The sequence below is a fragment of the Stomoxys calcitrans genome, chromosome 2, assembly GCF_963082655.1.
Source record: "Stomoxys calcitrans chromosome 2, idStoCalc2.1, whole genome shotgun sequence".
NCBI classification, from domain to species: Eukaryota; Metazoa; Arthropoda; class Insecta; order Diptera; family Muscidae; genus Stomoxys; species Stomoxys calcitrans.
In genome coordinates, this window is record NC_081553.1 from 658,733 (window position 1) to 682,152 (window position 23,420).

The 23,420-nt window shown below is 36.0% G+C and overlaps 4 protein-coding genes and 1 long non-coding RNA gene across 10 annotated transcripts in view; 3 read left to right on the forward strand and 2 right to left on the reverse strand.

Moving 5' to 3' along the window:
• Positions 1-1,427, forward strand: part of LOC106083792 (eukaryotic translation initiation factor 2D) — a 54,255-nt gene extending 52,828 nt beyond the window's left edge. For all 4 annotated transcript variants that reach the window (XM_059362172.1, XM_013247042.2, XM_013247043.2 and 1 more), the window contains one exon: positions 1-1,427. In XM_059362172.1, the coding sequence (XP_059218155.1) occupies positions 1-1,361 (1,361 nt within the window). In that variant the 3' untranslated portion in view covers positions 1,362-1,427.
• LOC106083795 (uncharacterized) lies at positions 1,424-18,634 on the reverse strand. The gene is made up of 3 exons (XR_001220706.2): positions 18,354-18,634; positions 2,135-2,204; positions 1,424-2,071 (listed from the first exon to the last, which is right to left on the reverse strand). It is a non-coding gene; the product is annotated as an uncharacterized LOC106083795 (long non-coding RNA).
• On the forward strand, positions 6,135-7,776 carry LOC131994937 (uncharacterized). Of its 2 annotated transcripts, XM_059362175.1 has the most exons (3): positions 6,141-6,242; positions 6,338-6,811; positions 6,883-7,776. In XM_059362175.1, the coding sequence occupies exons 2-3, from the start codon at positions 6,353-6,355 to the stop codon at positions 7,642-7,644; spliced, it is 1,221 nt and encodes a 406-aa protein (XP_059218158.1). In that variant the 5' UTR covers positions 6,141-6,242; positions 6,338-6,352; the 3' UTR covers positions 7,645-7,776. The 2 variants fall into 2 exon arrangements, with proteins under 2 accessions (XP_059218157.1, XP_059218158.1); XM_059362174.1 differs by having other exon boundaries at positions 6,135-6,811.
• LOC131994938 (uncharacterized) lies at positions 7,802-8,962 on the reverse strand. Its single transcript, XM_059362176.1, has 2 exons — positions 8,544-8,962; positions 7,802-8,452 (listed from the first exon to the last, which is right to left on the reverse strand). Exons 1-2 carry the CDS (start codon positions 8,916-8,918, stop codon positions 7,844-7,846), a joined length of 984 nt encoding a protein of 327 aa, XP_059218159.1. The 5' UTR covers positions 8,919-8,962; the 3' UTR covers positions 7,802-7,843.
• The window catches only part of LOC106083793 (uncharacterized), a 20,517-nt gene continuing 6,589 nt past the window's right edge, over positions 9,493-23,420 (forward strand). The window contains exon 1 of one of the 2 annotated variants that reach the window (XM_013247047.2): positions 9,493-9,585. In XM_013247047.2, coding sequence (XP_013102501.1) covers positions 9,511-9,585 — 75 coding nt within the window. In that variant the 5' untranslated portion in view covers positions 9,493-9,510. Of the gene's footprint in view, positions 9,586-19,840; positions 20,458-23,420 lie in introns of those variants that run through there. The other variant, XM_013247046.2, reaches the window with a different exon arrangement.

Below are 23,420 nucleotides of genomic sequence, written 5' to 3' on the forward strand. Positions count from 1 at the left end.
TTGCTGTGAATTTAACGTCTAACAAGTCTGCCGTTGGAGTTGGGTTTTTACCACGTTCCAGTGATGATTTGTATATGAGCGGAGGTCATGGTATCGCTGTAAAAATTCTGCATTTGTTTGGTGATAAGCTATGGGGAATCGAACCTCAGCTGGCTCAACAAGTCCCTCAGTTTAAAACAACAAATTTAACAGATGATGACTTTCCTGAATTGGGTAACGAGAAGCGCAATGAAAAACGTAATAGAGAGCATACGCTGGTTGGAAATGCGGAGATTTTAAACAATGGTGTTGAAAAAGTTAACACTAATCAATCTAACATGGATGGTTATAATGTTTATGCAGAACAAGCAGATATTGAAAATGAGGAAAATTGTATTGTCGACTTTGAGAGCAATAAGGAATGTCATGATTCCGGCGCAGCTAATTCTGTCACACCTGAATTAATTTTAAGGAACGCATTCCTGTCTGCGCTTAAAAATCATGGAAAGTCAATGCAGCTGCCTTTATTGACAAGTACGTTTTTTCGATCGTATGTTGTGCCCGAGTGTGAGCAAAGTTTAGATATGAAAAAAACCAAGTACAAAAAGTTGTCAAATTTTCTCGCTGAAATGGTTGACGAGGGCTACATAGTAGTCCGAGAGGAATCAAAAGGGATTGATAAAATAACTTCTATAGATTTAGATCACCCGGATTTGGTTAAATTTATTACTGATTTTAAGAAACCTACCAGTATCGCAGACGATAATCCATTGTTTCACTCAGAATTGACAGAGCTGTACATTATTACCGACCCTGTGGCTACTCTGTTTACAAAGCTAAATTATAAACGTGGAGAAGGTATACCAGCAACGCAACTCAAGAAAGTTGTTCGGGAATACATAAACAAGGTCAACTTGGTGATGTCAAAAGATCCCCAAGCAGAATCTAAATCGTATGTTCTGGATGAATGCCTCGAAAGAATATGTAAAACCAATGTTGCTACATTGTCAAAAGTCACCGCTTCCATAATATCACAAATGAATCACTCTTATCAGATGTGTAGTGTCAAAGATGTAAGTGGAAATAAACCAATGATCCAAATGTCTTTAGCCACAAGGTCTGGAAATAAAAAAGTAACTCTCGTAAGTAATATTGAATGCCACGGCATTATATTGACCGAATTCATTAAACTATGCAAGCAAGGAGCGGCGGCTAGTGCAACTATTGTGTCGTTACCAAATCAAAAGAAAGAAATGTTACAGATACAGGGAAATCAAGTCAGATTCATCTACACCCTTTTGACGGAGACTTACAAATTATCACCAAAGTACATACTGGGACTCGAGTTGGCTAAAGACGGTAAAAAGCACAAGAAAAAATAAATCGTATATCATTGGAGCCATAATTTACCAGAAGCATTAAAGAATAAAAAAACAAAACAAAACTCATTTAACTTTTTTTTATTCTGCTATATTCAAAGGACCGACAGCTTGTCACAAAAAAGATAAATACCATACGATCCAGTTTGACTATCTATCTATTTTTGTTGATGTTGGTAATTCTGTTTAGTTTCTTCAAATATACGGCACCAATAGATTGCACCGAACTGAATTTTATTCATGCTCTCTTTGACGTTAAAATCTATCGCAACGATTCTATCGATAATAAGTATGTACGTGTACTCTACAATTTGTGGAAATTTGCACAGATTGTTACTGGAAATCGTTCGCGTACTTTATTTGCTAGCAAAGGAGAGCGCGAGTGCGAAAGAGCTAAATTCTTATTCTCTCCTGCAAATTTTTACTAGAAAAGTACCCGAATAGACCTAATACCAAATTGTTTTGAGAAACTTAATGACGATCTTTATAAAGTGAATAAGTGGGTTACAGCTGTTTTGTTGTTGAATCCACCGAAATCGAAATGCTTGGTCATCATTGAGAAGTCCTGTACTGCCTAGACAAATTTATAGAAAGTTAAGTCAATAGCATGGTTAAAAAGCATGGTTAAAACTTTACTGAATACCACTACAGGCTTCTAAAAAGAAACATTTTCGATTCCATTTTGAGCCTCTCTTCGTTGTCGGTTACACCGCCTGTAAAGAGTATTATAAACAATATAAATTATATACATATTTAAAATGAATCGTAATTAATACCAATCTTAGCATTTTGCGTTGAATACTATGAAATCCACATATTGGGTTGCCCAAAAAGTAATTGCGGATTCTTTAAAAGAAAGTAAATGCATTTTTAATAAAACTTAGAATGAACTTTAATCGAATATACCTTTTTTAAACTTTTTTTCTAAAGCAAGCTAAAAAAATATTAAAATAAGATTATATTAATAATATGTATTTACATACATACATACATTCTATACATTCTACAATGTCCTCCAATTTGTAGCATTTGGCATATGTATATCTATTCTATTTGTTCACATAGGACATTTTTCTGCATTACACTATTTCAGCGCAAAAATAAATTTGTTTAGCTTTGAAGTTGTTATAAAAAAATTGCATTTAAGTAGATATAAAACTAATTTTCTTGAAACTGTTGTTTTTGTCCAGCCACGCCACTTTGTGTCGGTATGTGATATAGTTAGCCATATATTTGACTCTTTCGCACTTCTTGTCACATTACATATGTATGAAAGGGAACACAATATAATCTTGGTTAATACATAATTTGTACTATTAAATAAAAATTTAATTCGTACAATTAAAAATATGTTCAACGTATGTCTTGTTTACCAATCACTTGCCGTGATACCAAAACATTCAATTTCTATATCAAAAATAATTAAAGCAACTAGCACTTTGTTTGAAAAAAATTCAATACCATGTTTAATCGGTCAAATTTAGGTCTATATTTTTTGTGTGTTGAGTAACACATGTGCTGGTATAAAATTCACCGCATGTCTTTATGTTTGTGAAATTTTTTCTTTGAAACATTTTTGCCACCACCTCGCCTTTAAGGTAAGCAATCCATAAATAAGTTTCGTTATATTAATTCTACTATAAAAAATATATTGACATGCCTTCAAATGGATTTTAAAATACCATGTTACTATTTAAAAAACTAACGGTTTGGAACATTATAAGCACGAATGTTGGAAGTCATAAAAAAAACCACCAACAAAATATCCAAATCAGATAAAAAAAAATTACGCCAGTTATAACAGAAATAGACGTTTAATTTTAATATCCATATATCTTAGCCGACTTTCAACAATGTTATTCTGAATGTTAAAACTCAAGTAGGACATGACATTTTATCGCACATATGAGTGACAAAATTTTATTCTCTTTCACTTCCTCTTTAAACCCCAAAAGAAACACAAAATTATCTCTATTCGATCCGATTTTATGTATCCGGCATTACCAAACAAGATTTTTTTAAAAAAAAAAAGTAGAATTTTCCAAATTTTGTTGTTTTTGTCACCATTAAACATGAAAACAGGCCGCCTTTACCCAATCGGAGTTTATCTTCTTAATCTGAATTCCATCTAGATTTCGCTAAATTCGGTCCAAAAATCTCTATTTGTGTAGTGTACCCTAAAGCTGAGTATTCTGTTTAGCTTTTCAGGCGGAAATATAAAAAACGTTAGCGGAAGTGGGGAAAATGGCCGGAAGAAATTTTAGTGGCAACGCTTGAAACCATTGTCGGCATCATTTTTGTTTGTTTTATTGGTTTCAAAGGTTCGTATTTTCTTTTTATTATTTTATTTATTTGCGAAAACAAAATATTCATATATGTTGTTGCAATTTCAACAAAAGCCCACCCTTCGAAATTAATAAATAATGAAACACAAAACTATTTAAAAAGAAACGAATTCTGCTTTTATTTGTAAATATAATTAGATTTTGTAGTATTTTTGTTGGTATAAGTTAAATAAACACAACTTTTCAAAAGTCTTTGGCAGCATCTGTCACTTGTATAAAAGAAATATTGTTGTAATAGCAAGACCAAAAGCACATCACTTTTGCAATTGTTATTACTTCGTACAATAATTTGTTATGAAAGAAACATTTATTTTTGAAGTATATTTATTTATATTTATATATAGTTTCTTATTTATGCATCCACAAACAATATTTTTTCCAACCTGAGTAAGTAGACATGAGCAAGTACATGTACAAGTACAAATACATTTATGGCAAAGTCCAGCTTCCAAAAACATAAAATTATTAAGCTAAATCTTATACCCCGTTTACGCTGCGCATTAAATCCGGATTTAAGTTTCTCGTCGTTTAATTACATTGGCAATTATTAGAAGCGAAATTTGTAATGGCGCAGCGACATGACGCTACAATTTTGCTAATAAAACTCATTACCACTTCTACGGAATGTGTTCGCATTTTCTTCGTCACCATTTTTATACCCACCACCGGGGTATATTCATTTTGTCATTCCATTTGCAACATATATACGCAACATTTATATATATTCTTGATTATCGTAAAAATCTAAGACGATCTGGCCATGTCCGTCAAACTGTCTGTTTGAAATTACGCAACAGTCTTTAAAAATAGCGATATTGAGCTGAAACTTTGGGCAGATTCTTTTTTGTCCATAAGCAGATTAAGTTTAAAAAAGGGCTATATCGGACTATATGTTGATATAGCCCCCCTATAGATCGATCCGCTGATATAGGGTCTTAGGCCCATAAAAGCCCCATTTATTATCCGATTTTGCTGAAATTTGGGACAGTGAATTGTGTTAGATCAGTCGACATTCTTCCTTAATTTGGCCCAGATTGGTCCAGATTTCAATATATCTGTCATGTAGACCGATCCGCCGATTTAGGGTCTTAGGCCCATAAAAGCCACATTTATTATCCGATTTTGCTGAAATTTGGTACAGCCAGTCGACATCATTCTTCAATTTGGCCCAAATCGGTTCAGATTTGGATATATCTGCCATATAGACCGAACTCTCGATATATGGTTTTATAAAAGGCGCATTTATAAACTGATTTCGTTCAAATATGACACTGTGACTTATGTTAGGCTTTTCGACATCCGTGTTCTATATGGTTCAAATCGGTCTATATTTGGATATGGCTACCAAAAATACCAATACTTTGTTCTACAAAATTGAACAATGACTTTTATTATTAGACCAATCAATTTCCGTGTCGAATTTTGTCCAAATCGGACTAATTGTCAAAACGGTCCAAATCGAACAATCGATTAGGCCCGGCCGAACTTAACGCCTTTTTACATGTTTTATAATGCGTTTTAACAGTTATTCGACCGAGAAGGCGAATTCAGCACTCAGCTATAAGCAAAAAAACAGTTTTGTACTAAGTTCAGACCAAAACTCTTTTGGGCAAACGACTTGTTTTCCATTTTAGCTTTTCGTGTTGAAACTCCATATAAAGGGTGATTTTTTTGAGGTTAGGATTTTCATGCATTAGTATTTGACAGATCACGTGGGATTTCAGACATGGTGTCAAAGAGAAAGATGCTCAGTATGCTTTGACATTTCATCATGAATAGACTTACTAACGAGCAACGCTTGCAAATCATTGAATTTTATTACCAAAATCAGTGTTCGGTTCGGAATGTGTTCATTCACCGTAACGTTGCGTCCAACAGCATATTTGAAAAAATACGGTCCAATGATTCCACCAGCGTACAAACCACACCAAACAGTGCATTTTTCGGGATGCATGGGCAGTTCTTGAACGGCTTCTGGTTGCTCTTCACTCCAAATGCGGCAATTTTGCTTATTTACGTAGCCATTCAACCAGAAATGAGCCTCATCGCTGAACGGTGAATGAACACATTTCGAACCGAACACTGATTTTGGTAATAAAATTCAATGATTTGCAAGCGTTGCTCGTTAGTAAGTCTATTCATGATGAAATGTCAAAGCATACTGAGCATCTTTCTCTTTGACACCATGTCTGAAATCCCACGTGATCTGTCAAATACTAATGCATAAAAATCCTAACCTCAAAAAAATCACCCTTTAAAAGACAACGTAAAATTTTGCCGAAATGTGTTTGTTTCGTCATAACTTGTTTTTTCGAAAATTTACACATTGAGAGCACAACCATAGTCGCTGTGCAACAAGTAATTTTTTTACGCAAAATAAACGCGATCGCCAAACTTCTAATTGTAACTGAGTGTTAGTGTTAAGCTAGCCATAGACGAACGATTTGTTGGTGTGATTTGCAAATTTATTGCTGCGATTTATTGCATACCGTTTCTCCACACACGCTCGAACAAATCATAATTCGGCTGACGTTGAAGAGTAAGCATATGCTACGAAGCGGATGATGTTCATTTTGTGTTTGAACTTCGGTTTGTGCTTTTCTTTTCTTTTCTTTTCTTTTTTTCTTTTGATAGGAAACTTAAAAAAACATGTGCGACGATGCAGCGGCTGATGCAGCTGCGCTTTTAATTATATATACATGTTTCGACATAGAACATAAAAAACAAGAAAAGAAAAAAATCGAAAAAAAAAGAAAAAGAAAATGGAGTGAAGAGTGGCTGCTCGAAAGAAAAAAGCATTCCCATGTAGCAACGCTCAAAAATATGGAAATGCTTACTCCAAGGGATTATAAAAATTTTTTACGCATGGATGTAGATACCTATGAAGAACTATTAAGGTGGGTAACGCCAGCAATAAAAAAGGAGGACACAGTGATGCGTGACGCTATTACGCCAAATGAAAGACTTTCAGCGACGTTACGCTTCCTTGCTTCTGGGCAAAGCTATGAGGACCTTAAATTTCTAACCAAAATATCGGCCCAAAGTCTTGGTGGAATCATATTGGAGACGTCGAAAGCTATTATTGCAGCACTAAAACCATTTATTAAGGTAAGTGAAAATGTTAATATCAAATTCTGGTTGCAGTTTATTTTATTTTTTTATAAATATTTTATTTTTAGATGCCACGCAACTCTGATGAATGGAAAACAATTGCCAATGACTTCGAAAATAGATGGAATTTTAACCACTGCGTGGGAGCCATCGACGGAAAGCATGTGAATATAGTGAAACCGTCTAAATCTGGCTCGTACTTCTACAATTACAAGAAAAACTTCAGTATTGTGATGATGGCACTGGTGGGCGCAAATTATGAGTTTTTAATGGTCGAGGTTGGAATAAATGGAAGATGTTCAGATGCAGGTGTTTTTGCTCAGTCGAAGTTAAAGCAAATGTACGACGATTATGGATTGAATTTGCCAGCCCCGGAAATGTTACCGTTAACCGAAGATGTGGTTCCATATGTTATTGTTGGAGACGACGCCTTCCCACTTTTAGAGAACCTCATGAAGCCTTACAGTCGGCACAACTTAACAGAGGAGGAAATTATATTCAATTACCGACTATCGAGAGCTCGACGAATAGTGGAAAATGCGTTCGGAATTTTAGCGAACCGTTTTAGAATTCTGCACACAACAATTAATTTGTGCCCCGAAAAGGCTTCAATTATAACTCTTGCCTGCTGCTACTTGCATAATTACTTATGTTTTAAAAATTCAAATATATACTTGAAACGCAGTGAGAATGAAGAGAATTTAAATTTGACTGACTTGGAACCAATTGCTCATGGTAATTCGTCAAATAACGCGAAAAATGTTCGGCACAAACTGAGCAACTATTTTAACAGCGTTGGTGCCGTACCCTGGCAGTACAATGCCTCCTAAAACCAGTCACCATTAAAACCCAGCAAAAAAATGTCCTTGAAAGTAATTAGATGGGAGCTATTAACAAACAAATATTTTATTTACATTAAATCTCTTAAATCTATAAAAATAAAAAATAAATAAATTCATTAATTCAGTTTTAGTTATTAATTACATTAAATACTTTGGGGGTTAGTCGATTTAAACACACAAAAAAATGCTATTCATATTCTAACGTGTCAAAAAGCTGCTGAAATGCATTTTCTGATGGCACTACCTCGTCAGGTATTATATGCACGGTTTCATCTAAGTGGGTGCTGTGGTGGGATGACACTGTTGAATAAGCAGGTGAAGGTGTTGGTGTCGCATATAACGGCGTTGCCGATTCATCCGAAAAGTGGAAGCGACTGGGTGGCCTTGTTGATAAAACTGGTGAAGGTGATGGTGTTCCATGAGGTGAAATTGCGGAAAAAGACGAATATGTTGAGGAAGCAGACGCGTAAGGCTTTGAGTTTTGGTTGTTGTGGTGAAAATTGGACATAGGTTTCCGTGGTTGCACTTGCAAGTAAACTTGTTGTTGTACTTGTTGCTGCCCAAGGCTCACGGAACTTTGTAGCGTCAGATTGCCTAGTTGCGCGTACACAAGGGCTTCGTCCATCACCTTTTTTGCATATATTTTTTGCTCCGGCCTTAATTTGCGGAATGTTACTGCCCACGCTTCACCATAAATATCTGCCTCGTCCTTATTTGCTTTTGGGATAGTTTTTTTCAGATGGTCGACAGCCGTTTCTAGAAAATCTGTCGGATCGAATTTTTTTTTCTTTGGTTCCTAAAAATGAAAATATTATGCATTTAGAGACTGAAAATAATAAATTACATACACAAATAAATATTCTATTACACAAGCACAATTTACTTACCTTTTCAATTTCTGCGTCAAACGTCTCATCAAACGTAGAAATGCCTTCCAACTGTGTCTCTTGGTCGAGCAAAAAATTAAGATGGTCAAAATACCACAGCGACGGCACGTATATATCCTCAGCACCTGCACCTGACCTTTCGCTTTTGCGCATCTTCTGCAGCTCCCTTCTGTACGTTGTTCGTAGGCAATTATATTTTTTTTTTACTAGGTCCACCGAAGCATTTTTATCAACCTCTTTCCATTTTGTTACGAGTTTTTCCCATGATTTTTGTTTTTCTAATTTGTCTTTATATTTTTCACTTTTTGTTTGCCAAATGGCATTTTCATTTTTTAACACATCAAAAAATTCTATCATAAAGTCTTTGCTTGCCATTTTTTGTGTGCACTACACGACCTTTCGTTACAATGGTTGAAGAGCAACTGAAATGGCAAAATGGCTTAAAATTTGCGCAGTAGCCCACACACGTATGATTTGTTTGCCAACAAATTGCAAGTTTTTGAAAATTTTCAAAAACTTGCAATTTGTTCGCAAACTACCCCACAGACGTAAAAACGCGACCACAAACCCAACAAATTGCTCGAATTTATCGTTCGTCTATGGCTAGCTTTAGTGATGTTGCTCACATGGATTTTCTATGGATGGAAAAAAGTGTTTGCGAATGCACAAATAAGAAAGTATTTTTTTAAATATACTCGAAAGAAAAATAAATATTTCTTTGCCAACAAGCACTCAATCAAATCAATACGAAATAATAAGGATTGTGAAATAAAGTGTTGTGCTGTGTTTGGATAAAACTGAAAGATGCTGACGAAGGCTTTTTGAAAGTTGTGCTAATTGTACTTGTTTTTATCTCAGATTTTGTAAAACAATTTTATTATTATTATTTTTTTTTTGAAATCATCAATTTTTCGGGCATCAAATTGCAGTCATTGCAATAAAGATGCCTGGTTTTTAACCTTCTGATATGGAGTTTGATGCGGTTGAGGAAGAAGTAGCGACATCATTAAGTATAAAACCGTCTGTATCTACTGGCGGCAAGGTAAATACAGCCACACAAATGACAAATGCTCAAACCAAGGCAAATGAACGCAAAAGGCAACGTGTTGAAAGTGCCCTTTCCCCACTTAACTTCGAAATCTAAGATTTATCTGAGAGATTGTCTAACCACAAACAGCAGGACCAAAACGCCTACGGCATTTTTAGTGTCCTGACTGATATTAACATACATAATGCGGCCCCGACTAAAGAGGTCAAGGCACCTACCAACAAGGATGTACCCCTTTCTACAAAGACGAAATGGTGCCCCCTATATTTATTTACAATGTTAACATATAAGCACTTGTAGACAGTCTGAAGACTACTATTTCTGATTTTTCATTTAACCCGGCGGTGCATACTTCAATTATGGCTCTTTTGAGAACCAAGAACATTCATTCCTACTATTTTACTCCAAAAGAGTTGAAACAAGTGTCTCTGGTGCTTCGAGGTCTGTATGCAGTTTCGGACATTACTGGTATCAAGCCTGAGTTGGACAGACTTGTACCAGAAACCGTTGCAGAAGTGGCTAAATTCAAAACGCCATCTTCAACTAAAACAATTATGACACTGGCCTTTTCTTGGTGACGTTGCGTCCCGGAAAAATAATTGGAGATATATCTCATATCCGAGGAATTGAACACCAAATTATATTTTGGGAGAAGCATGGTGTCATATTTCCCGAAGATGCAATTCTGTATATAATTGCGTAAAATGCGCACAGGATCATGACCCAGGCTAATGCCAAAGAATTCGACAGGACACTTCTGATCCGTCCTGCAAGAACTGTGGTGAATCGGGCCAACCAGTGAATTGGAAAGGGTGTTTAATTTATAATATGTTTTTGCAAGACAGAAGACCGTCTCTGCCTGGCTGAGGCAAGCTGAGACGGTCTACTCGACTACTCTGAAAAGAGTAGTCGATATATCATTGACCTCACCAGGTAAATCTTTTGCCAGTATGTTGAAACCTATGTGAAAAGAGTAGTTGATATATCATTGAACTCACCAGGTAAATCCTTTGCCAGTATGTTGAAACCTATCACAGAGACAGAATAGCAACCCATCTTTTGTAGAAGAGTTTTTGAAACTTTCAAGTTACATCCTATGCCAAAGCCAGATGCAAAACTTGAGTTTTTGCGTCTTCTAAACAAAGTTAAGTGCTAATATGGTTAGGACCGTAAATTGTACATTTTGTTTTACTTTTAACGTGCGTTCTCTTGTAGACAAATAGAGCTGAGCAAAACTCTCTTACACAACATTATTGATATAGGCTTCATTCAAGAATGTCATTTGCGGAGAAATAAAAGAATTAAAATTCATGGATATAATTTTTAAACGGCTATTCTAATATTGGAGTTGCTTTTTTCAACAAATATACATTAAAATATCAAGGAATATGTCTTTCTGATGTAGGGATTTATACATCATTAGCCCAAATAGAGGGCCATACTAATAAATCTGTAAAAAAGTATATGGTGGGGTCCATTTATATTCCTTGCAATTACACAGCTCAGAGATTGGAATCTGACTAAGACAAGTTGCTTCAATTGTGTAACGACTTTGACGGATTCATTCTCGGAGGAGTCGTGAACTCGAAAAGCCAATCTTGGGGAGAATCAAAAAAAAAACGTAAATGGAAAAACTCTATTGAGTTGGCTGGATATTGTCCGGCTTTGCGATATTTCCCCGTCATATCCAAACGGTCCATCGTCCCTCGACCATTATCTTCTTATCTCAAATTTGATTTACAATTTTCTCCAAAACGTTGAGATTTCCTCGCTGCCTTCAATCTCGGATCACTTCCCTTTATTTCATTATTAAAATTTTAAATTAATATTGAGTGCTCAGAACAATTATGAATCCTTCACATCATACAAAAATACTGACTGGAACAGCTTTAGAAGCATCCTTGACACCGAATCTGAGAGGTTGACGCCTCCATCAAACTGCAACTTGTCCAATAATGAGCTAGATTCCTAGATTGTGGATTTTAATGCGGTTTTTGGCACAATCCATGACTCTCATTCTCAGAAGATTCATACCAATGGACATAAATTCCCGCTCTCCGAGAAGGCAAAAAAAACTATTAAAATGCAAACATCAATGGCAAAAGGATCTGATACGAATATTTTATAGAAATGGAAATGGGCAAATTAGTGATTATAGAATTTTATCTAAACAAATCCAGCTGTTAAAAACTAAAGGAAACAATAGCTCTAGAACAAGCTAAACAGTTTAATAACAGATTATCAAAAATCAAGCCTGGTCCATCTGCATTCAAAGAAATCTATTCCATATCATGTAAAAGAAAATCGCCTTTCTGTCAGCAGTTGAAAGTGTATAATAAACCATCACATTTGAAAGTGAATTAGCTGAATGCTTCCAGGCTTTTATTCATCAGCTTTTGACGAAACCTGGCATGGTCAACAGCGGAGTGCCGCAGGGCAGCGCCATTGCCCCGTTCCTCTTTAATCTGTATATCCATGATTTTAACCATACAACTGCAAATTCACAAGCAATATTATACGCAGACGATTGCCTTATTGCCACTACAAGCTTCTCTTGGAGATATTGAAATCCCATTTAAAACTGAAATCAAGTACTTGGGCATAACCTTTAACAAATTGATGAAATTCAATCAACATGTAAGACTGAAACTGCAAAAAGCAAAAAAAAAAATAATTCAAGCGTTTATTATCTTTTTAATAATAAATGCCTACCGCAACAAACAAAACTACTTTTATACAAAGTGACTATTAGATCAGTTTTGGTTTATGGCTTTCCGATCTGGTTCACCATTTCTCCAACAGTATAGACAACCATTATAAAAGCCACACAAAGAAATATTCCAATACTTACGTTTATAATACATCCGTTGTTATTGCTCTTTGCACGTACGCATTCATGGCGGAATTAAAAAGGTTATCTCACGCGAGCAGCTGTTAACAGCCGGCCAGGCTTGACAGATTTTTTTTTTTTTGACATTCTCTTTGTTGTTAACTTTTTATCGCATATTCTCTGCTCATGTACGCACACGTATACACACACGCTCACAAATTTGTTTGCGCGTGTTGGCAAAACGTCGATCAACTTGATGACAAGATGGCAGATTGCACCATATGTTTGGTGGTTGTTGCACAAATCAGACCACCTATAATTGTTTCTTCATGACCTGCTCGGTTGTACAAGGCGTTTTGGGAGTTGAAACCATCCATGTCGTCTTATCTCCATTTACTGGCAGACCCATTTTGCAGGGATACTAAACTCAGACATGGCTTGAAATACCTTTGAACGTAAAGGAGTATCGAAAGCGGGTTTGCAGTCAACCAAGGCGGATTTAAAAAGGTGGTCTCACGAAAACAGCCGTTACCAAGCGGCCAGGTTTGACGGTATTAAGATGTCAGATTTTTGTTTGCATTCTCTTTGTTGTTATCTTTTTTCTCGCATATTCTCTACTCATGTACGCACACGTACACAAATTTTATTTGCGTGTGTTAGCAAAATGTCGGTCAGATTTATGGCAAGATGGCGGATTGCACCATTTGATTTGTGGTTGTTGTACAAATGAGACCACCTTTAATTGTTTCGCCATGGTAGTCAACAAAGAGATGGCAGGTGTTGATTTGTCCTTCTCGGGTCTTTTTCAGGATTTGGCGCAGTGTGATTCAGGGTGGATTTACCAGGTCTGAAGCCTCATTGATAGGCCCTAATTATATCATTGACTTAAGGTTTTAATCTTTCACACGGTACGCTCGAGAGTATGCGATGGGGAGAAGACTTATTTCTCTGTAGTTGGCACATTCCGTCTTGTCTCCGTTCTTGTGTACGAGACATAGTATGCTGAGGTTAAAATCATCGGGTATGTGTTCTTCTAGCCAGATTGCCCAGATAAGCTGATGCATACGCGGTTGAGAAGTTTTCAAAACGGCATAAGCAAAACGAGTTAGTGTAAAGATTAGTTGTAAAACAAAATATATTTCTAAAACCACCTTGACATTTGATTTTACGGCATGTGCCGTTGTTTCGTTAGGAGTAGATTAGACCTGGTTACAAACAAACAAATGTACAAACAAAACGTATATTTGGACAACAGGCATACCTTAAGGGCAGGTCGGAGATGAGAGCCCTCCACGCAGTGGTGGGGGAAGTCGAGACGTCTCTCTTACTGAAGAAGTATGCGATGGCGGCCTTCCGGATTATTGGGAGGGCATTTAACAACGAGGAGATGGGTCGACAGTCACCGCTCTGAGCTACAGGGGGATCCACCCGAGTTTATCCCTGTGGACGACCAGTATGCTACGTGACAGCACTATCAACGCGGACTTCGGAGATAGAGTGGTCAAAGGGCGAGTGATAATGGGAACGCCTCAGCGAAGGAGGTTCTCGCCAATTCTCTGGAACATAGTGGTGAAGGAATATTTGTTGGGTCTAAACAGGGATGATGTAAGAATGATCGCAATGCTAGGTATACAACATATCAAGGTCTGCGTTTCGTTCTGTGAAGGATACAGCAAATGTTCCGTTCTGTACGCTATGCATGCATTGGGAAGACTGAGGAGGGTTTCAGACTACTTGGAATTTCGGGATTCGCTTTCCCGGGAGGTAGGAAGTGAATACCAAGAATGATACCTCGGTCCGTATAGATGACTCTAAGTTTGAGACAGGGACAGGATTGGGGCTATACTACACACACACAACACTTCAGACAGGGATCTGTGTCATAATAAAGGGGAAGGAATTCTGAGAGGGGATTTATGGCGACCCTCAAGGCCTTGGGTTCTTGTACAGTGAGGTCGAAGTGTGTGGCGTAGTGTGTGGACTCCCAAAATTGACTCCAGATTTAACACCCTACACACACCTACTTTTCACTACAGGTCAGACTGGCCGACACGACATAGTCCTAACATGGATTAACGCATTCACCAGCGCCGTATTGACGCTTATCCCCTAATCTCTTCTTATCACATATTTCTCACTATTTCATTTCCTTTTCACCACAGGTCAGACTGGCCAATATGTAGTAGTAGTAGTAGTAATACTTCTTTATTGAGAAAATTTTTTGTTTTCATTCATTATACAATTTATACAAAGATTCAAAAAAAAAATCAATTTTAGAAGTAGTTGGAATTTGCGATAATGTAATAATTACGTCTATCGCGTTATATATAAAACAAATTTAAGTTAATCGAATTCATTCATTAAAAAGTTTCTATATTTATAAGTGGTTTCCATATAGTTTGCCAACCTATCCCAGTCTTCTTCTTCTTCGCCATCAAGTACTCTAATCACCTCTTCCTCATTTAATATTGGTCTTTGAAATGATAACATTCTGAATTCTTGAAGTACAGGACATTTTCCCAGAAAGTGTTGTATTGTTTCGATCTCACGCAAATTGCATAGTTTACACTCTCTACTCGATGTATCGGAATCAAATTTATTATACCCCAAAGGAATCATTCCACTGCGTGTTTTGAATATCCATACGATCTTATTGTAAGAATTTTTATCGTTCAGGTAAAGCTGAGCTCGGTTTGGATTCAAATATTTATAAATTCGCAGACTCTGACAGTTCTGTTGTCTCCATAGTCTCTCCTCATGTAGTCGCATTTTTATGCTGCTGAGTAAATTTTTGCAAAATGCCCTCCAGTTAGCTAAACATGAAGTGGATTGGTCCCATTGTATGTTAAAGTTTTGCGACAGGGTAGCTATTTCTTTTGCCCAAAATGTATTTTTCTCCAATATAATATTAGATAATTGTTTCGGGAGCCTGCATGGTTCATGGTGATACAGTGTTTTCTCTATATACTTCAAATGTAATCCCAGAGTGTAAATCTGGGTATCTTCTACATCTGTTTCCAGCATCAACACGTAGTTTGGAGTAAAACTTGGTACTCTCAAAATCCGTTTCAAAAGATATCTCTGCAGTGTATTAACTTCTTCAAAATAAGAGTATCCCCAAACTTGAGCAGCATACGTTTGAATGGATCTGCAAACAGCTAAAAATACCTTCCATTTGTTATTCATATTTATATCATTTCTTTCCATAAATTGTTTCCATATAGAATTTATTGCGTTTTTTGCTTCATTATTTCTGTTTTGCACATGTTTATGAAATTTCATTTTGGGTGTAAATACTACTCCTAAATATTTAAATTCGTTGCAGATTTTTATCTCCCTGCCTTTGTATGTCCATTTCTCGTACTTGCTTAGCTTTCCTCCATTTCTGAAAACCATTATTTCCGATTTGCTTATATTCACTTCTAAGCTCCATCTTTTGCAGTATAATTCTAATTTATCTATCATATTCTGTAGGATTTTAATATCATCAGCTAGCAGCACAATATCATCTGCATATAGAAGTAATCTTATATTGATAGATTCCACACATAATCCGCCTTCAATATAATCATGCAAATCATTTATGTAGAGTGTGAATAATAATGGTGATAAAAGGCAACCCTGTTTAACACCCTTCGTTGTTTCAAAATATTCGGATATTTCTTTTCCGTTCCACACAGCTGATTGGGTATTGTTGTACATTTGTTCTACCAATCTAACGAATTTATATGATATACCCATTTGAAAAAGCTTATAAATAAGGGCTTGTCTCGATATATTATCAAATGCTGCCTTGAAATCTACAAAGAAAGCATATACTTTTTTCTTTTCGCTCAATTTTAGGTTAACGATAGATGCTAGATTGTATATATTATCGGTTGTTGCATAATTTTTGCGGAAACCAGATTGAAATTCGGTTAGGATTTTGTTCTGTTCAACCCAGTTGTATAGCTTTTCGTTCATTAATCCCATAAAAATCTTAGCTGCACAGTTCATGAACGAAATGCCTCTATAATTTGATGCTTCATTCAGATCTCCTTTTTTGTGTATTGGGAAAATAATGGTCTTCGAAAATATAGGATCGATTTTTCCATTCGTATACAATCTATTGTATGTATTTAGAAGCAGGTTATGAAATTGATCAGTGGCATTCATGAAGAATTCATAAGGGATTCTATCTTCCCCTGGAGCTTTATTAGTTTTTACACTTGCCAAAATTTTCTTCAGTTCGATCATAGTAAACGGTCCATCTAAATCAGAATCTTCTTTATAAAAAGGGGCATAATAGATAAGGGTGATTTCTTCAGAGTTATTTAATAAACCTTCGTAATAGGATCTAAATACTTCGGGGGTTATGTTAGAGGATACAAGATTGTGTTGGTTGCGCATTTCTCTAGCCGTTTTCCACCATTCCTTGGAGTTCCTTATACAATTGAGGTTATTAGCCATGTTGTTGTAGTACACCTCTTTACTGCTATTACATATGGCTCTATAATGCTTCTGAGCTGATATATACCGGCGTTTGTCTTCTAAAATACCCGTTTTTCTGTAGATTTTCAGCAGCTTGAAGGTATTAATTCTTGCTAAATTGCAATTATTATTATGCCATTTATGCTTTGAATTAAAAGATGGTTTACGGCTGTTTTGTTTTGGATAAGATTCCTTAATAATTTCACAGATTTCGTTAAGGCTGATTTCATTTATAGCTGCGATTTTGTTAAGATTTGCGCTCATCATTTGTTGATAATTACTCTTATATTTATCCTTCCATATTAACTTTGGTAGGAGCGCCATCTTTTCTTCTATTCTGTTGTCAGTTCCAACATTAATTTGCAACAGTATGGGAAAATGATCCGACCATATGGCCAATATTAACAATAAATTGTAATAAATTCCACAGAGAAATCATAGAATAGGAAAATAGCAGTTTTCTAAATTAAAATTTTTGGTTTTAAATTTGTTCAAACTTCAAATATTATTAGCTGGCACGAAAACGGAACGTAAAATTTGTTTTTACTGAATTCTACATTTCAATTCAATACAAACGTTCGATAATCATTTTTACGTGTATTTATAAACCAAAACCAAAGAGCTGACGCGTTTTCCTACATTTACGGTATGTTTACGAGAGCATAACCAGGCCTTTAATTGTATCATGGTCATAATATTACCAAATGTTGCCTTACCTTTAAATAATGTTTAGACATTTAAATAACTATTCAATTTAAAAATATATTTTCCGGCAGAAAAAAAGTCATGTCATATGACCTACCACTTTCTGTATTTATAAGACTTGTTTTATGTAGGTCTAATACGAATAGAGCGCATTCTAATCTGCATATTGTACTTTTATGTAGACATATGTCTTTATGTATATGTGAAGAAACAACAGCTCGATTTAATCGAAAAAAGGTGCATATTTATTCCGAAATCCATTTTTTATATTAATGGAGCTTTACCAAGCAACCTAGCAGCAACATAAGCAAACCAAAACTTGTATCTCTGTGCAGCTTTTGTTCTCTGTACTGCCAAGGTGGATTAATGTACAAATGAGACCACCTTTAATTGCTTCGCCTTTTTGTACAGCTTTCTTTTCGACTATTCGACCACAAAATCAGCTATTCAACTTTTTAGTCATTGAAAGTCGACTTCTTCTTTTTAGTCATTGAAAATCGACTACTACTTTTTATTCCGTGAAAGTCGACTTCGACTTTTGTACACAAAAAGTCAACGCTGTCAACAGCTGTGCGCGTGAGACCACCTTTTTAAATCCGCTTTGATACCAATCCTTAGGTATCTTAAGAACGAAACTAAAGAAAATGTTGAATTCTGATCGTTTTTACAATTTTTTGAGAGAGGGAATATTCATCTATAAAATATCTATTATCTGTGGAATGCGCTAAGCATGGTTGAATTAACAAGGCTGGCTCACCTGCCCAGCTGATGATATTGTCCAACTCCAAAGATGTTTTCAAATCCCACTAGAACGTCAAACGCTTGGTTTGGATTTTAAAATTATTCCACATGTTATTCCTTTTTCCACATTTTAATTGTTTTAATTTACAATTTACATGTTTATAATTATAATTCTTTTGATCTTATGACTACTACACACGAAATGCAAATAAAAACTAGAATGTCATTTAGGAAGTGTCCAGAAATTTTGAGTCCTAGTTGGAGTTTGCGCCACCATCGCCACAGGGTTGTATAATTGATTTCGTTGTTGTTGGGCAAGTGAGGCAACCTTGTTAATTCAACCATGCCTAGCGCATTCCACGGACAATAGATTTCCTATAGATGAATATTCCCTCTCTCAAAAAATGGCAACAACGATAATAATTCGACATTTTTTTTTGTTTCGTTCTTAAGATATCTAAGGGTTGGTATCAAGGCGGATTTAAAAGGGTGGTCTCACGCGCACAGCTGTTACCAGCCGGCCAGGTTTGACGGTATTAAGATGTCAGATTTTTGTTTGCATTCTCTTTGTTGTTATCTTTTTTCTCGCATATTCTCTATTCATGTACGCACACGTACACAAACTTCTTTATGTGTGTTGAGACAACGGCGATCAGCTTGATGGCAATGTTTGTGGTTGTTGTACAAATGAGACCACCTTTAACCGTTTCGCCATGGGTTGGTATTGTAATTTGCTTTCGGAATAGCCTCTGAAGTTTTTAATTGTTTCGCAGGTGGAGTTTGAAAGCAGTCAAATGTTTTTGTTTCCATTCCAACATGTTTCTTTATCTGCACTTATTGTTTTCTCTATTTTAAATACATATATATATATATATATATATATATAAATATATATATATATATATATATATATATATATATATATATATATATATATATATATATATATATATATATATATATATATAAACGAACAAAAATGATGCCAGCAATAGTTTCAAGTGTTGCCACTATAATAACTTTATGCCATTTTCCTCACTTTAAAAGGAGCATTTCTCTAATATATATATATATATATATATATATATTTATATATATATATATTTATATACATATATATACACATATATCTATAAACGAACAAAAATGATGCCAGCAATAGTTTCAAGTGTTGCCACTATAATAACTTTATGCCATTTTCCTCACTTTAAACGAAGAATTACTCTAACGCCTATTTTTAGCCTATGTTTTTTATACGGAGTTTGACAGCATTCCGCTGGAAAAGCTGTACAGAATACTCAGCTTAAGAGAGAAGAAAACGGAAATGAGGGAACATAAAACTGTAGAAAAACACAAGTAAATTCAAACAAAGAAGATAACAAACAAGATATATTAATTTGCAGGTTGTGGCAGTTCCCCAACAACAAAATATTGAGTGCACTATCTGATTGGTGCAATTCTGATTTTGTGTATGATACTACTTCGAGCCATCTTTCGTTGTTTGTGTGTGTATGGTTAACTATAATACACACATGCAACCAAAACTCGTTGATACAAAGTGCAATTCGCTAGAAAAAATTTTACTCAGCTGCTTACAGTACACTACCAAGTAATTATGTCATGCTAACAAGAAAGTTAAAAAGGGTTTTGTAAAACTAATTTCATGGTTAAAAGCAGATAAAATGCCACAATCGATTAAAAACAATCGAAATCATATTCGTTGATCATACACATTTTCTCATGAAATTCTCTCTTCGTTTATATCTAATCTTTGTACTTGGTGCCTCTTAAAAGAGTCGATGGTTTATCTATTTCCATTTACTGTCTGTGAAGCATTCGCTATGATACAAAACACAAAACACATAAACATGTTCTTGTTTGTATTTGCTTTGTTTTTGATTGGTGCGGCACATGGGAACGATGATCCTGATCAGGGATCCTGGATAGAACCTGACGCGTGGTCTAGAGATCATTTGACCATCAGTGCTCATGCCATCGATAAATGTTCCTGTTTAGCAACGGATTCATTCCAGCAACCAAATAAAGACACAAAGGACAACGTAGCATTTGTGTATTATAAGAAATTGATTTCAACATTGTTTGATCGGAAGCACATGGGAGTAAGTATTTTCAGGATGTATAATTTAGCGTCATTTGTAATTAATATTTTTAAAGTTCATTCTACAATGACTATAGTGGGTGACGTCATAGTTAAAAGGTTTAACTAAAAGACTATGTTACGTTTCATTAAAACATTAGGACTTAAAACAATTGTAGTTCGGTTTTCGTGCAATATAGAACAATACTTAAATAAACTCTATTGCATCGGTTGAGTAAGGGTGATCAAAACGGATTGTAGGTTGAGAATGATGTTCTCTTATTCAAATGCTATATGCGGGAGAGATTGAGTTTATTGAACAATAAAATTCCTTACAGACTTGATCTTAAAATAAATATGTGTACTTAAACTAAATTTAAAAGTAAAGAATATCTAATAGGTATGTTCGAAAATTGTGCAAAAGTAAAAGAAACAATTTAAACGATTTAACCTATTAAATGCTTTAAAGCCCTGGTCATTGATTATTTAATGGCATAACAAGTTATATACAAAGGTACATGAAATAAGTTGAATCGGCGTAATGCACAGGGGGGCACCTTGAACGGTGGAAGACTGAGTGGTTCCGGGCAATTCCGAACCATACACGCTTATTCTAATTTGGAACGAATAATTATGGTGTATACCAGTTTAATCATATATGGATTTTTAAAGCCTCTACAATATCTTCTTACTAACGCGAGTAGCGCATAGCCCCTTTAAATGATTAACAAAAGAAAACTTATCGTCAAAAAAAAAACCAAGATCCAAGGCGTCATTAAAATGTTTGATTGTACAAGAGTTAATACCAGGTACGTACCTGGCGACAGGGGGTGCTTATTTAAGATAAAGAAAATAATTTCAATTAAATCTATTCTAAACAAAAAATTTCACTAAATCTTTCTTCAATGACAAGATTTTAATTTTATGATGTTATATAAAAATAAAATTTAGTTTAGGCCAGGGCTGTCCAAAATTATTTTTCTTAAGGACAAAATTGTAAAGAAATAATAATCATGAACTAAAAACAAAATTTTAATAAAAATGACAAAAATTAATTTAGGGCCCGACCACCTCCAAATTACCCTTTTTAAAAGCAAAAAAGTTTTATATTACATTTACATTTGCCCCAAGGTCATTTAACATCAGCTAGTTGTGAAAATAGATTGTAGTTAGTAGCACCAGATTTCAACATAAAAATATTCACAAAGCCACATGGGTGGCACCCGATCAAAACACGAGAATCCAAATTGATCATGTTGTGATAGATGGAAAGCATTATATGTGTTAGATTTAAGATCGATCCGTGGAGCGAATATAGATTCGGATCATTACCTCGTTGCAGCACAAGTTTGCACCCGCTTGAACGTGGTGAGGAAAGTACGATCTGACACTGCACGGAAGCTGGACATTGAAAAGCTGCAAACACAGCAAATGGCAGCGGCATACTCCACTCGACTGACCCAACTGCTTGATGAAAGCACTCCTTGTTCCGATGATATAATGGCGCAATGGCAAACTATTGCCCACTCCATGGAAAATGCCGCGAAATCCGTACTTGGGTACCGGAAGCCTCCTCCAAGAAACCCATGGTACGACCAAGAGTGTCGAGATGCTACTGAAGCCAAGAATGCGGCATATAGAGCAACCCTGCAATCAGTGGCAACGCGCCAGATGAAGGAGAGGTATCGGGAGAAAAGGAAAGAGGAGAAACGTCTATTCCGCAGAAAGAAAAAGGAAATGAAAAGACGTGAGTGTGAGCGAATTGAGATGTACAGGAGTCAGAATGAAGTCCGGAAATTCTACCAAAGTATAAAACATCAAACCGATGGCTTTGGTACAGGCACAACCTCCTGCAGAGACAAAGAAGGAAATCTGGTACCTGACACAGATAACATGCTGAGGATATGGAAAGAAAATTTTACCCAACTGCTAGTGTCCGATGTTGGTGGCGAAGAGGATACCGCAGAACCAATCAATGATGATGGTATAGAATGTTTACCTCCTAGTCAGAATGAGGTCCAAGTAGCAGTGACCCGACTAAAGAACAATAAGGCAGCGGGAGCCGACGGGTTACCCGCTGAACTATTTAAGACCGGATGTGACACGCTGATAAGGCGTATGCATCAGCTTATCTGCGCAATCTGGCCAGAAGAACGCATACCCAACGATTGGAACCTCAGCATTCTATGTCCCGTACACAAGAAAGGAGACAAGACGGAATGCGCCAACTACAGAGGAATAAGTCTCCTCCACATTGCATACAAGATACTCTCGAGCGTACTGTATGAAAGATTGAAACCTAAAGTCAGTGACATAATTGGCCCCAATCAATGCGGCATTAAACCTGGTAAATCCACCCTAGACCAGATATTCACACTGCGCCAAATCCTGGAAAAGACCCGAGAAGGACAAATCAACACTTACCATCTCTTCGTTGACTACAAAGCCGCCTTCGATACTCCTTTACGTTCAAAGGTATTTCAAGCCATGTCTGAGTTTGGAATCCTTGCAAAATTAATAAGACTGCAGGATGGCACTTGCTGATACGCGTTCCTCAGTAAGAATAGGAAAGAATCTCTCCGAACCATTTAATACCAAACGAGGTTTCAGACAAGGAGACAGCCTATCGTGTGATCTCTTTAACATCCTGCTGGAGAAGATTATACTAGATGCAGATGTGAATAGATATGGCACACTAATCATAAGAGAAAAGATGCTACTCGCCTACGTCGACGACATCGATATCTTAGGTCGGTCACCGGAAGTAGTAACTACAGCGTTTGAAAGAATCCAAAGAGAGTCAGTGAAAATGGGTCTGGCAGTAAATGGAGATAAGAAGAAATGGATGGTTTCAACTCCCAAAAAGCCTTGCACAACCGAACAGATAAAGAAAATGGAGATAGTTGGGAACCACAACTTTGAGACAGTCAGTATCTTTATCTACCTCGGCACCGCCGTAACCGAAACGATTGACACCAGTTTTGA

Coding starts and splice junctions, on each gene's coding strand:
- LOC131994937 (XM_059362174.1), top strand. CDS start 6,353: ATGTGCGACGATGCAGCGGCTGATGCAGCTGCGCTTTTAATTATATAT. Junction 6,812..6,882: donor CACTAAAACCATTTATTAAG/GTAAGTGAAAAT, acceptor TTTTATTTTTAG/ATGCCACGCAACTCTGATGA.
- LOC131994938 (XM_059362176.1), bottom strand. CDS start 8,918: ATGGCAAGCAAAGACTTTATGATAGAATTTTTTGATGTGTTAAAAAAT. Junction 8,453..8,543: donor TTGACGCAGAAATTGAAAAG/GTAAGTAAATTG, acceptor TTTCATTTTTAG/GAACCAAAGAAAAAAAAATT.